This window comes from Odontomachus brunneus, unplaced genomic scaffold (genome assembly GCF_010583005.1).
Source record: "Odontomachus brunneus isolate Ranch 3 - 2012 unplaced genomic scaffold, Obru_v1 Obru_scaffold_048, whole genome shotgun sequence".
Classification (NCBI taxonomy): domain Eukaryota; kingdom Metazoa; phylum Arthropoda; class Insecta; order Hymenoptera; family Formicidae; genus Odontomachus; species Odontomachus brunneus.
The window spans coordinates 552865-568810 of NW_022639498.1; the positions used below are offsets into that span (position 1 = coordinate 552865).

General features: G+C 35.8%; 1 protein-coding gene across 3 annotated transcripts; it reads left to right on the forward strand.

Annotated features, from left to right (window-relative positions):
• Positions 1-458: 458 nt before the first annotated feature.
• Positions 459-15593, forward strand: LOC116844940 (CTD small phosphatase-like protein 2). Of its 3 annotated transcripts, none has more exons than XM_032817120.1 (8): positions 462-1119; positions 2891-3119; positions 3362-3502; positions 3913-4243; positions 4595-5181; positions 5369-5725; positions 14131-14226; positions 14322-15593. In XM_032817120.1, the coding sequence occupies exons 2-8, from the start codon at positions 2910-2912 to the stop codon at positions 14385-14387; spliced, it is 1788 nt and encodes a 595-aa protein (XP_032673011.1). In that variant the 5' UTR covers positions 462-1119; positions 2891-2909; the 3' UTR covers positions 14388-15593. The 3 variants fall into 3 exon arrangements, with proteins under 3 accessions (XP_032673013.1, XP_032673011.1, XP_032673012.1); XM_032817121.1 differs by having other exon boundaries at positions 462-917; XM_032817122.1 differs by lacking the exons at positions 14131-14226; positions 14322-15593 and adding an exon at positions 8087-9041 and having other exon boundaries at positions 459-1119.
• The last annotated feature ends 353 nt before the right edge of the window (positions 15594-15946 follow it).

Consider the following 15946-nt stretch of genomic DNA (forward strand, 5'->3'; position numbering starts at 1 on the left):
AACGCTCAGCGGCGCGTCAATGGCTTGGTTTACATCGTGCACTTGATACGCGTATTAAATAGTAACTTTATATTAAATAATCTTAACATCGACGATATATATAAACAACTATATTAAGCTGATATAATACTCATCAATAAAACGTATTATATTGATTGAATGCGTCGCCGTTGATATACATTGTCGATATTAAGATTATCTAATAGAATGTTACTATTTATAGCGTGTTCGACTGGCCCTGGGTTAATCGCTCCGAGAGCGATTAATGACGTCATAAGTCTCTAATAACCAATCATAAAACTTATAAGTACTTGTTCGACCAATAAACGTAGGCTGAATAACCCAGAGTGGGTTAACCCAGAGCCAGTCGAACATGCTATTAGTATGCTTATCAAGTGCACGATGTAAACCAGGCTAGTGACAATAACGGCGGCGGCGGCGGCGGCGAAATCGGCGGAGTCAAATTTTACGCGGCGGCGGCAGCGGCGTAGCGCGGCGGCGCAGAGGTCTACAGCAACCACAAAATCGCTAGAAATTCCTATCGCCGGAAGTGATGGGTGGCGCATCGCCAAGCGGAAATTCTGTGGGATCAAAACAACAATCGAACACCTGAAGATCGTTACTCGAAAGAGAAAACTACTCGACCATCGTGCAGCCAATGTTCCAATGACGAGACAACTATCGCGTAACACGCACCAGCTACAACGAGTTCTCTCGCGGATTAATGCGGCGTTGCGCTTGAGTTGCGAGTACCAGTCGCGGGTGACGCCGTCGCCATGTTTGTATAGTTTCGGAGGGATGAAAAGTGTACTCGACGGCGTCTCGGACAGATTTGAATGAAACGTGTGTGTGAGCCGTGCCGCGTGCGTTCGTTCGTGCCGGCGTGCGAGCGTCTCGGCCGCCGACTCGCGAGCATGGTAAGCAGCCGCGAGTACCGTTAACGCCCGGCGTCCGGCCAGTCCGCCGCGGCCGGCGGCCGATTTTCGCGCGGATTTTCAGGTGTCACGGTCGAAGTGCCGTCGCCGTCGCCGCTGCCGCCGCCTCCGCCTGCGCCGCAGCGCAACGCATTCTCGAGAAACTGTGTGTGCCTCTCCCTCCTCTCTCTCTCTCGATCGAAAGGTAAAGGAGACTCTTGAGACGCGGGCAAATTGGTGCCGCGACGGCGTTCGCCCTACGCGAGACGTCTTTCCGTCCCGGCGAAATCGCCGAGACGCAATACACGGACATTGCGCCGCATGTAAATCGATATACGATTCACGAGTGTGTAAGTGCGCGTCGTACATCCGCGTGTATGCGCGTGTGATATACGCGCGCGTTACATGTGAATATATGTGTATGGTGTGTGCGTCAGTAGCGCGCGTCGCGTCCTTTAGGCTGGCGTGCGACGTGCGCGAGCGCGCACACACAATGACGCTTGTGGAACGCCCCTTTTTACGAAACGATCGAACTTCTTTCCCGCGCAATCTTGCCCGGCGCGAGACATCGATAGCGCGCGCGAGATCCCGCGGCCGCTGATGTTTCCGAGAAAAAAAAATAATGAAAAAGAAAAAATGGCTCATTAATGTCTATCGGTTTTTCCACGATTAAAACTGCTACTGTAATTTCAGTCTTTTTTTTTTTTTTTATTTCCGTTCTGCGCGTTCCTTGATGCTTTCGCCATCGCGACTGATCCGCCGCGATCATTCTGTCAAGTATAACGATTTTTCTCTGTACGAACTAAAGCACGGGTATTCTAATGTTCTAAATTAAATTTGTTTCATATATGTAGACAAACTCTTTAATTGCCGGACGTTTTGATTCTGTGTCGGATTTGGATCTGAACAATTAAAGTGTCTGTCTGCATTGCGAGACATATAGGCCCTTATTCTAGTTTCTCTTTATCGACGCTTCTAAATATGATTTATAAGTTTGATTAGCTTAAAAGTATTTAAGCTTAATAATATTAATAATTGTTATCTGAAACTTATTTAAAGTGAGATTTCCTAATTTAAATTTAGACTTAGATGTGAGATTTTCGATGGAATAACTATTACAAATGTAATGTCACGTATGTTGTATGATTTACCCAAAAAATTGAAATCTAACTGAATTTAAGTCTGAATATTTCACGTGAGACAAGTTTCTATTTTTTGGTATGTCTGTATTTGTTTTTCCTTCAAATTAGACCAAAACAGACATGATGTAACTATTAGTTCATCAAGAGGTTGAAAAAATCGGTACATACGGTTTCCAACAAGGACTATGAAGATTTTATTATTTAATTTATAGCAATAGAATACCTGTGTTTTGACTCTTATAAAAGTCTTAAACTATATATCTTAAGCTATATCATAAATAATATTTTAGTTGATCATTTTTGTTAGGTAATGTTGCTTTTGAGCAACAATGATTTTTTATGAGCTATATGCAAGAACAATAGATGCAAGTTATATTTATTTAGTACTGAAACTCTGGACCATATCTGTTTTGTTTATTGCATAGTTTAGATTTTTGTAATTGACAAAAATAATTGAAAATATTTTCAAAATAATCGGAAAACAATATAATTGCATTCAGAAGATATTATTTACTTCATTTAAACGCAAAAAAATTTGTTCCCTTAAATTTTTTTGGGTCTGAAATAAAGAGTTAAAAAATATAATTTTTACTTATATTGGTATAACGTTCTTGGAGGCGGTCATGAATTTTTTCTTCCAACATAAATTCGTAAAAAGTGGACATTTTTATCTCTTCAAAGTTAAATTTTTTATTTCTCACGAGTTTACATGAGAAGTTCATGATTAATTCTCTTGAACGGAAAAAGAATTAAACATCAAATATTTTTTATTTGGCTTATTTTTATCAATCTTTTTTTGTGGTATTTGTAAGAACGTTTTTATTATCATTTTAGGACACTTAATTTGGTTGAAATGTGGCTAAGAAGCGAACGAATAAGTAGAAGACTGCGCGGCCGTTTAAGTTTAAGCGGTGTGTCAGCTTCAAAGGGAACCAGCCACCGAACACAACTTGGTACAGCACGGAAACTACCAAGCATTAATAGCACCAGTCGAGTTATAACATCGAGCAGATGCGGCAGACTGAGCCAGTGGCGACGTAGATCGTCCAATTTCCTAAAAGAAGTAAGTCGTGACTTGTTTAATGCTCAATTGTTGCATTATTCGTTGAAGCCACGCGCCAAAAAGCAATTGTTATTGATAAGCTGTGTGTTATTATTGCGTTGCTCATTGTAAATGATCTTTGCAGGTCATTTGTACCTCATTCTTTATTAAAACAAACTTTACAAAAAATAAGCCAGCAATATATACTGGTTTAACAAATAGCACACAGAGAGGATATTAAAAACAGATTGTTATCTTCGTAGGCCTGTAAAGAGAATGTTTTACATTTTGCCAAATCCACACCTATTAGACGAGAGAGAGGACCTCGTAGAAGAAAATGCATAAAACGATCAATGGTTACGTCGACTCCTCTGCATCGTGCTCCTCCGATAGACGCGGTTATTGTAAGCTCTACTCATAATACGAAAGAGTATCGCGACCGTGGTCTAAAAATGATCATTGGGTTGGGTAAGAATTAGTTAATCAGTTAAGAGTTAATTACTTTTAACTTAATTAGCTTCAAATGAATTAACTTTTAGCTTATTTGCAATAATTAATGGTCATTAACTCTTTTTTTTATGTAAGTTAAGATAATTTATCAATGTTAAAGTTGTCACACATTGTGGGTTGCTTACAATACAGAACACAAAAAATTAAGCATAATTTCAGTAATTTGTTTTCGTCTCTGAGAGCCATTGTTCTTTAAATTTGATTAAAGAGAGAAATTAACTTACCCAACCGTGATGACATATGATGGCCCGTATATGGTGTATATAAAGCACAGAGATATTAACACGACGCGCGCGTTTTGCAGCCTACGAAAACCGCGACACCCTCTAAAGTCTCAGAGGAGTCCAAGGAGAACTGGAACGGGAGCGGAGCCGCCGCCGCTTCGGCCACCGCCACCGTCGTAGCTGCAGCCGCCGCCGCTGCCACAGCCGTCACCTCTGCTGCTGCCGCTGCTTTGCCTCTATGTCCGTCGACAACGAATACGGACTCGCGTTGTTCGATGATACCGCCGACACATGAGCTCAAGTCCTCTACGCCGAGCGTATCCCCGTTGACCTATCTAATGCCTCCGGTATCCTTAGGATCGCATTCGGATCTCACATGTTTACTAGATGACGAGGGAAGCCGTAGCAACGGTATACTATTTTTACTAATTCGCTCATAATCACGATAACAATGATGATAATCAAAAAGAAATTAGAAGAGAAAAGCGTTTAAAAGTCTAGATTTAATAGTACAATCAGAAATAATTACATTAAACAAAATCTTATATGTTTTGACCTACTTTAGGTTCTCTTCAGTAAATAATAAACAAAAGTAATCGCTAGTTAAAGTAGAAAAATAGTCGCTTATTTTCTCTTCTAATTTTTTATTTTATATCTAGGGTCATTATAATTTATTACTGTTTTAATAATAATAATAATGTTACACGTTTCTTCGATTATAATGATAATAGAGTTATATTTTTTCGTGTTTTTTTTTCGTAGATACATTACCGTCGTCGATATACTATTCCACGCTGTACGCGCACGCCGACACGTCCGTAGAATATTACAGTTTGATGCACTCGACGTCGGCGTACAACGGCCGTAACGCGTACTCGTCGTCACACGATAACAAGTACTTCCCGAACGGGAAGTACTCCCTTGTCAATAACAATGAAAACCGCGGTGATCTCGCAAAAGATCAATATGCTATTGAAACAGACCCAACAAAATATGAAGCAACTGCTGGATATTCCAGCAGTGCAAAGTACAGTATATCAGCAAGTATGTACAATATAAATCCTCATCATCCATCCGATACGAATGGCAATCTTAGTGACAAATATGATTCTGAGGACGTCGAGAGTCGTTATCACGAGGTTGAGTACATGGAGGTGGGTAACGAAGAGATAGTAGAGTCGTGCGATGTAGAGAACATGGTTACTCAAGTTCAAGAGGACTGGGAACCGTTCGATCCTTACGTCTTTATCAAGCACTTGCCGCCGCTCACGCCGGCGATGAGGGCCAGATGTCCCGCGCTGCCTCTCAAAACGAGGAGCAGTCCGGAATTCAGTTTGGTTCTGGATCTGGTACGCTCGTGCTATATCTATACCACGCATGCACACACATCTTTTACATAAATTGTTCGATATTACCGCGTGCACGTTCTTGCGCATATTACATTTTTACGTGAGAGATATGTGAGAGCGAGAAGTAGAGTGAACGCGCGAAATGTCTGGGATAACGCGGCGAGCTTATGACAGTTATCCTTTGCAGGACGAGACATTGGTGCATTGCAGCTTACAAGAACTGTCGGACGCGGCGTTTCGCTTCCCGGTGGTTTTTCAGGACGTTACGTACACGGTGTTCGTGAGAACGCGACCGTTCTTCCGCGAGTTTCTGGAACATGTGTCCTCGTTGTATGAGGTGATCTTGTTCACGGCCAGCAAACGAGTGTACGCCAACAAGCTGATGAATCTGCTGGATCCGACACGAAAGCTGATCAAGTATCGTCTGTTTCGCGAGCACTGCGTCTGTGTCAACGGCAACTACATCAAGGATCTGTCCATTTTGGGCAGAGACCTATCGAAGACTGTGATCATCGACAACAGTCCGCAAGCGTTTGGATATCAGGTAAATGGCGCAAATTTTGTTACTCTAGTACATTTTTTAAACCATTTAACTCTTTAAGTACATGCTTACATTGTAGTTACCCAGGCCTAAATATCAAATAAAATTTTAAAAAGGGCATGTCGACAATGTTTCAATATAAGGTAAAATTGTTTAGGAATACTTATTATTGTTAACAAGCGATTCTCGCCTATTAGATAGCTCATTTGCGACTCTTGTTCTTAAAGGGTTAAAAGTATAATTGGGAAAGCTATTTTTTTTTTATATATATATAATTCGCGTGTTACTATTGCTTATTATTCATTGAAAAATAGTAACAAGTTATTACAATTTCAACCACGTTTCTTACCAAGTATTAAGGCTCCTGCTTTCCTTCGTCGCGGAATTCATGATTAATGATAACGACAGAAGCAAAAAATTTGTGTTTTAAATTCTTGTGTGCTATTTTTAAATAAAAAGATATTTGTATGAAAGAACGCTTCATATAGTTTGAGGACACTTGTAAAGTGTTCTGAAAACTATTATTTTCTCTTGACACTTAATAAATAGATTTAAAATTAACATGACATGTAATCTTGCTCTTTAACTTACCTTTCGTATCTGATCATGTTACTTTTAAAGTAATTTTTTTAGTCAAGGAAAAAGGATAGGTTTTGGAGATTATACAAGTATGTTTATACGATCTGAAGTATTTTTTCATTAAGATACCTTTTTATTTAAAAATGGCACGCAAAAATGTTTAGTCTTCTCTCGCCTTTGATATTATGATCTAACATGGCCACGGCGAATATCCAGTAAGCCGATTCTGTAATTTTTAAGGGGATGCTAAAGCTGAAAATTTTATCGATAGAATACTGACATTTTTCTGCAAAGTTTACATCATATTGATTATACAGAATTACAAATGCTTTTACGCAATGAAAGTAGGTGCAAAAATAAATAGAAACATTGCTCGATGTGTGACGAAAACAAACAAAAAATTTTGAATGTAAAATCTCAAGATGTTAGTTAGCGTAATATTTGTCTAATCCAAAAGTTCCGTAGCTTGTACATACCGAAAGTGTGGATCCAAACAGAATAATTGTGTGTCCAAACAGAAAAATTTTGAAGAACATTGCTTTACCTTCACATCTGCATTTAGTAGCTTAAGAATATCGAAAAAGTTTGCAAAAATATTTCTATACATATATAATTAGGTTTTCCGTTGAATATGGTAAAACAAAGAAACACACATTCATGTAAATTTTGTATTACGGTCGAGTTTTTTAATACATTGATGGATCCATCGCATAATGCGCAAATGCAATATTTCGCTGTATTTACGCATCATGCAATAGATCCATCGATGAATTAAAAAACTCGCCTTACCTACTAAAAAAAAGTTAAAAAAAACCGCCGAGTTTTTGCGCTCCGTACAAAAATCTAATGTAAAATAATCCGTACAAAAAATTATGTTAAATAATTCGTAAAACACAAAAAAAACTTGGCGCGCCCGGTTAACATTAAGATGTATCTCAGAGAATTCTAAAACATTTTATTCCACAGTAAGATGGAATATTTGTAGGTAACATTGAAATTGTTATTGCAACTCAGGCGCGCCAAGTTTTTTTTGTGTTGTACGAATTATATAATATAATTATTTAATATAATTTTTTATACGCATTATTTTACATTAGTTTTTTGTACGGAGTGCAAAAACTCGGCGCTTTTTTTATCTTTTTTTAGAAGGTAAGTTTTTTGGTATATTACACATTTTTGTACAAGGACTACATGATAATAGATGTAAAGTAATCAAAGAGAAACGTATACATAATCGCGTCCATACAACAATAGTCTTTCATTCACGACTTATGTATTACATTTTTCTCTGTCGTAATTTCTTTATCTCAACATACAACTCTCGAATTCCCGTCTTCTCATCAATGATGCGATTTCAAGACAGCGCACGCAAGCATTTTTTTTCCTTCACTTATGCATATAGAGCGTTCTGCCTGTCCATGTGATAATCGTCATCACATAAATAGACAAAACGGTCTGTGTGCGTAAATGGAGAGAGAAAAGCTCTTGCGTGCGCGGGCTCAAATCACTGCTTCTTATTGGCATTATACAGGCATTATATTGGCATTATGCATCAGACCACCCGTGCCATCTCTTTTATTAAAACTAATGTAAAATAATGCGTATAAAAAATTATATTAAATAATTATATTATATAATTCGTACAACACAAAAAAAAACTGGCGCGCCCGAGTTGCAATAACAATTTCAATGTTACCTACAAATATTCCATCTTACTGTGGAATAAAATATGTTTTAGAATTCTCAACCAAGTATTATACGGAGATGAACAAAAAATTTTTACAGGAAACCTTACCCATAGAATCAATTGGTGCTACTACGATTTTCCGGAAAAATTGGAAGTGAAGCCGAAACCGAAAAAAACTTCAAAATTTTAAATAGAAACATATGTCGAATGTGATATCACTCAATAGGTCTCTTCAAAATAAACAACTTTTATTAGAAACATTTTTTGTTATTTTAACTATTAACCAAGAAAAATTTAAAACACAAAAGTTTTAAATATGTTAACACGTGTTTCAATCCTTTTATTAACCCTTGTTTTTCAGATCAAATGTTCGAATTGTCTTCTATTTGTGGGGACGAATAAAAGAAATTGTTTATAAACAGCGCCCAACTACAAAAAAATATGAAGGAACGTATTCTAGCAATTGTCTTCCATTAACATTTAAATAAACTAGTACATTATGGCGGATGTTGTCTAATGCTCGTAGTATCTTTTCAGCTGACAGAGATCGACAAGCTGCTTGAATACGTTTCTTCATATTTTTTTGTAATTGGGCGTTGTTGAAACAATTTCTTTTATTCGGCCTTAAAAATGGAAGACAGTTCGAACATTTAATCTGAAAAGTAAAGGCTTAAAAGGATTGAGACACGTGTTAACGTATTCGAAATGTTTTTTTTTTATTTTTCACGGTTAATAGTTGAAATAATAAAAAAATGTTTTTAATGAAAGTTATTTATTTTGAAAAGACCTATTGAGTGACATCACATTCGATATATGTTCCTATTTAAAATTTTGAAGTTTTCTTCGGTTTCGATCACTTGTAATTTTTTCCGGAAAATCGTAGTAGCACCAATTGATTGTATGGGTAAGGTTTTCTATAAAAATTTTTTGTTCATCTCCGTATGACACTCAGTTGCCGAATAAAAGAAGTGGCACGGGTGGTATGATATACCCACAGACTTTTATATAATGGGTGCGTTCCGTTTCCACGCATGATGCGCATGAAACGCAGCGTTAGAGTGACAGAGATACGAGAGTGAGATAAAAAGAGAGGGAGAGCTCTCGGGTGAGGTTGTCGAACCTAGGTTAGGTTAGTTCTCGAACGCATGAGATCGCATAGACTACATTACCTCGGAGCTGATGCAGTTCATGCGTTCGAGAACTAACCTAACCTAGGTTCGAGAACCTCACCCGAGTGCTCTCCCTCTCATTTTATCTTACTTTCGTATTTCTGTCACTCTAACGCTGCGTTTTATGCGCATTATGCGTGGAAACGGAACGCACCCAATATCTAAACTGCTAAATAGATATGTTTAGTTAAGGACTGTTTGGTCGGAAAAATATCGTTCGCCATCTTTGAAAGTACCTCACATACGTGACTTGAGTGGCAATGTATGAATGGGAGGAAGCAATATGCTATAGTGCGTGTCATTACTACTCCTATATGATACGGTCTTTTCAAAGATGGCTGCCCGATATTTTTCCGACCGCTCGCTAAATACGAGTATTAGCAGTCTAGTTTACATATAAGCCGCGTTCTGTTACATATACGCTTGTAACGCCCAAATCGCCCTTCAAGCCGTTCCATTAGACATTCACTGTGTTTACGACGTACTGTAACTACGTACTTGTAACTAGCTTTATAACTAGCTTCCTAACGCTCATACCGCTTGCGCTGAAGAGGTGGATGAGCGTCTGGTGAATTTTACTCAGAATTATATTATTTCGAAGAATTTTATTCAACAGTGCAATGGGACGATATTTCTTTCTGTGAAGTCTGGAGTTAAATATTGAAGAAGAAGATATATGAAATCTAAATCTACGAAAATGAAACACTCACGACGCTCAAATATCGTTCCATTAGCTATCACATCCAAGCTACTGGAACGAGTGCTCCCGGCGTTGCGAGTGTGGACGTTGTGAGCATATAACGGAACGCACCCATAGAAGTCTGTGGATATACCCTATATATCGATCTATCGACTGATATGAGCTCATCTAGAGACCCTCTAATAACAGTCTGGCAATCAGAACGCAGTTTTTGATTGATCAGCAATTTCTGGCTACTCCCGCGCATATTTGAATCACAATAACCTTACCCGTACCATTAAATTGTGTTGCATTACTTATAATTTATACTACATGTATTATTTTCTCATAATACACTTTATCATACATTATTGCTTAAAATAAGAATTATTTGTTGGTATCCAATTTTCGTGAGGAATGTTCCGTACCCATAATGCTCGACGTACAGAATCTCTCGGAAATAGTTTCATAATATAATCTTTCCTAGACGAATTGTTACAAAACGGTATTGAACATCCATTCATTTTCACAATATTTTACTGCATTTATTATTGCAATTATTTTTTTTAACTTTCAGAGATTAATCTTTTCTTCGCTTTTACTCTCAAAAGTTAACCTCAGAGCAGCGTAGACTGTTTGAAGCGCATGCGTGAACGTTACAGAAAAGAATAGGTTGCAGAAAGAGATAGGGAATATATATTTTTCTTTCTCGAAAAATTTTGCCAGAATTCCTCTGATGGCCAGACTCTTATGGCTCCTGCATACAGGACGCGGTAATGCTTGCTACGCGGCGGAAGTCCTCGCGACAGCCAATCAATATGTTGTTTTTTCGTAAGAGCTAAAAGATTATTACAGAAAACAGCATATTGTTTGGCTGTCGCTATTATTTTGAGCTATTATTATAGGGTCTCTAAGCTCATCTCTTTTGTTGCGTCATCCCACGGAATAAGGTTCATATACACAATCCTTCTTGTGGCGCCATCCCACGGAACAAGGTTCAGATGCACAATTTTCTAACAATTCGTGATCATGTAATAATCTGGATATTTTCGTCTTTGAACTAGAAATCTTGATTTTAGAAGACAGAGCAAAAGTAAAAAGACAGTTTTATTAAGTAATATAATCCCGAAAAATCGATTGAGACTACTCAGAAATGCATCAGCTTTGTAATTATAACGAAATATATAATCTTGCCTCCGCTCAACTAGTTAGTTCACGTAAGATAACACGGGCGTTCAGGTCAGGAACGTAAACATTTGCGGGTCCTTTGCGGATTCCGCTTTTGCGCTTAAAACACGGCTGTTTTTTGATATATAAGAAATACAAAAAAGATAGCGTGATTATGTTAGTGATAATCGTCTCTGCATTATCGACGTTGTTCGAGTTCGTCATCGACTCCAGCATCCACTTAACGATAGTATTGTTATCGTTATATATAATACATAATAGAAAAGCTATATAACGATACATCATGTTAGCGACATTGTCGTTAAAGTTAGAGAATCGGTCTACAGGATTTTTAAGAGGATACCAAAGTGGATGATGAACATAAAAAAATGTCGATAACGCAGAAGTTAAATTATCATGTTATCCTTTTCATATTTCTTGTATATAGATCTTATATAAATATGTTCCGCTTTGTTTTGTCATATTTAAAGCAAATATATAGCAATTTTTCTGCAAATTTTTTACACATTAACTTAAGTTGTAAAGGTATAGCAATGTTCTTTGAAATTGTCCTGAGCAGATCAAATACACGTTTGGTGTGTACAAGTTGCAAAAAACTCGGTAAATGTTCACTTTAGGGGAGTAACCCCGATGACCTTGTTCTTGACATATGTTGTTAAGGTCATCGTCCTGAGTAACATGCAAAAGGTTTTAACCGTGCTCGTTGTTTATTAAAAAGTTATTAACAAAAACATTTTATAAACGGAATGTAATTTTGCTGTACAATATACATTGAAATATAGTAAACAATATACGTATATGCGCGGGAAGGGGCCCCGCTCCTCCGCCGCACCCCCTCTCCAAAAAACCTAATCCTAACCTAACCCATCTACTGAAACATGATAAAAAGTATGCATATATTGTTTGCGCATATACGTGTACTGTTTACCATATTTCAATAGATAGGTTAGGTTAAGGTTAGATTTTTGGGGAGGGGGTGCGAGGGAAAGTGCGGAGCCCTCACCCGCGCATATACGTGTACTGTTTACCATATTTCAATAGATGGGTTAGGTTTTTTGGGAAGGGAGTGCGGGGGGAGGGGCGGAGCCCCTCCCCCGCGCATATGCGTGTACTGTTTACCATATTTCTATATACACTGTGTGCAAAAATTACGTTCAACTTCTTTTGTTAATAACTTTTTAACAAACAACGAGTGACGGCTAAAATCTTTTGAAGGTTACTCAGGAGGATGACCTTTATAATATGTCAAGATCAAGGTCATCGGAGGTGACTCCCTTAAAGTGAACATTTACTAAAAACTCTTATAATATATAAATATTTATGCTAATTGACAGATGTCAACTTTGAAATTGTTTATTGTTTTTATCACATATTGAGCAATGCTCTAATTAATTTTTACACATAATTCCGTTGTGTAAAAGCATTTGCAATTCTATATAAACTGTACCATTTTGCAATTCTGTATAATCAATACAATGTAAACTTTGTAAAAAAATGTCAATATTTTGTCGGTAAAGTTTTCAAATGTGGCATCTCCCCTTAAAACTTCTAGCTACTCGCCGCTAGACTGATGACGTTAGAAGTGCAAAATATATATCCAAAATTCTTGCAAAATATCTCAAAATAAAATAATATATCTAAAAAATGATATTTGCAATACCCTCTTAAGTATACTCCCAATATTCGGAATATGTTTCCTTTTGTTCAAACAATAAAATTACCGTAAAATTAATGCGATTTTCCTTTTCAACTTATATTTCCTTATTTACCATTTTTGTCCATACGTGTTAATTTTACAATTATTTATTGATTGTTAAACCAAAAGAAGTGTTTAGAAAATTTTAGAGGTGTTAGAAATGCTTAATCTATTGCAAGTGCTATTTTTTCGATATATCATTTTATTTCGACATATTTTGTAGAAAGTTTTAGTATGAATTTCCTCCCTTCTGATCATAAATTAAGATAGTCGTAGCGAGTAAACACAGAAATCTTAAAAATTTTCCTTTATGATTCGATGCCTTTTGTACCATATATAATATATTTTATATGTGTAAAGTAACGCATATAGTGTAAAGTAACACATAAAAATAACAATTATATTTGATAGTTACACAAAAAATGTAATTTCGTTAAAAAAGCTAGAATATCACACGATGTAAAATTTCATATCTTCTTATATGCATGCTGATCAGCAGTTTAGTTCACTGCATGAATCGCTACCGTGCATTGAATACAGTGAACTATATTAACAATCAACATACATATCAGATGGTATAAAATCGTACATCGTTTTTAGTTTTTTACCGTTACTAGAGATGTAAAATTACCGTCAAATTCAAAGTGATGATTACTTGCAGTGAAATTACAGTAAAATGGTAATTTATTAATAATTTTAGTAAAATTAATTATTTTTGATAGTTTTATGCACAAATATTCGTGTTTTTCGCACTAATGCATAACAAAACAACATTTTTCTTATATTTTTATCAAATATATATCTGATAATAATCTCTGAAATATCTCTGATGAAAGCAAGGAAACTAATAACTCTTACAATTCTTCGAAAATATTAAAGTTTTTATTTGTTAAAATACTACTAAATATTTTCAATTATATATCACAATCTAGCTGAAACGGCAAGATAATAAGTGAAAATGGTATAAACTTGTCATGAAAAATATAGATTGATTGTTTTCGAGATATAAAAAATATAAATTGAGACTTAAAAATTTTATTTTAATTTCTCTAGTTACTATGTACTTAGTTTCCTAATGACTATATGCTATATATAGTATATCGATATATACGGTATCAAAATATTTTATGGAGTTAAAGTGTCTTATTTTAAATGTTAAATGCTTCTTTTAAGCTTTATACTAAATTTTTTTATCTCTGTAATTTTTTTCTAAATTACCATTTTACCAACTTTCCGAAATCACCGAATAAGTTACCTTCAGACTGAGTCGTTTTCATCTCTAACCGTTACTAATGAAAAAAATAATACTTTTACCGTTAAAGTTATTTAAAAAAAAGTTACAGTAACAGTGTTATACAAGTAACGCGATACTTCCACCCCTGATTAAAAATAATGTATGTTCTGTTATAGTTGGAAAATGGCATACCTATAGAAAGTTGGTTCGCCGATCGCTCCGATAACGAGCTAATGAAGTTGTTACCGTTCCTAGAAAACCTGGTGAACTGGGTAAGTTCTAGTTTTCCTTCCGTCATCCTTTTGTTAGACTTGACATAAAAAAAAATCTCGATTTTCAATTTGATGTTTTTCATGTTTTATCATAGGGAGGAGACGTACGGCCACACATCAGAGAACAGTTTCGGCTATTCAGCTTTCTACCACCAGATTAATTTAAGTAGCGTGCACCAAATTCAACGTTGCGTCTGCGAGAGATACCGGCCAACGTAAAAGAAAAAAAAAAAAGAAACAAAGAATTGCAAAATATCGTGACGATATTAAATAGGTAAATATATAATAGTTATTCCACAATGCATATATAGAGCATAAGCCGCTATATTATACACTTTACAATGTTTCACAAATGAATATACCTGTTGGTATATAGAGATAAATTAAATAATTCTAGATCATTGAAGTTATATCGTTCCGATTTACATCGCGTGAAACAGCATTTACAAATACGAACGTTGCGTACAATAACGTGCGATTTCGTTAGCTCGTTCGTTTAGGCTAAAAGTCAAGCTAGAGATATTGAATCCTGTGTAGCAAAGAGACAGCATGAGCATAATAATCTTCATTTGCTGTATAGTTTTTCCAGTAATACTTCCAAATGAGTACGAAGTCTCTCCATGATATGTTTGTATGATGATGTTTGTACATAATAGAACTCGTATATTAAAGTATTTTGTTCCACGATTTATACTAAAGCAATATCTGCGAGAATCGATTAGTTACAGTCTCTTTTTTACTGCTAGTGCGATATAAATGATCTCAGTTTATTTATCTTGCTACTCAGATCACATCTATCTTGAAAGTCATTTTCCGTTAACAATATTACATTCTCTTTGATCTCGCTGTGAGCCACAATTGTTTATCATTGTCACGATCCTTAGATCTACACCTCTAGATTGCAATTCTTAAAAGAAATATATACAAGATGTTATAAGAGTATCTGTCGATAATTATATAATTATATACTGTGTGTTTAATTATATAATTATACGCGATTACGTGTGCTACATTATATATAAACTTGTGTATAATTCATAGCATAAGAAGCATAGTCCGAATTCACAGTATCAAAAGAAGAACAAAAATTAGCGACATGATATGTAACAGAAAACATCGCAAAAAATCTTGCATCTCGTGTAGTGTCTATCATAGTTTAAAATTATAACAATCACACATTATGCACAAATACATTATAATAATAAAGCAGATTGTTATTCGTGAAATCGCTTAATCGTATATAAATAATCGCCCCAAACGTTTTTGTTTTTGTACATCACGATTGTGGAGTATTATTATTTCGTGTGTTACGATAAATTGTCCCTGTAATGTTTGTTACGTATAGAAATAAATTGACGAGAAATATAGAATAGATGTTTGTTTCGTATTTAAATATATAAGTAAATGTTTGTTTTGTATTTTATTGGTGCGAAAATTGAAACGCTGGAGACAAGAAATGTTGGTCATATATTAACACGTTAGAATCGTGAAACTATATTCAAAAAAATTATATTCAACTTCACACATGCAGCCATTATCTACGACATATTAAAGTTAGTTACTTTTCGGCATGCAACGTATAAAGACGGATATGGGAAAATATGTAGTGTAATGACTAGATTCTTTTTTTTCCATTTCGCTATAAGATATCGACGACATCAATATATTAATTTCACAGCGCACTTAACGGTATACAATACTGCTGTTTCATAAAATTACG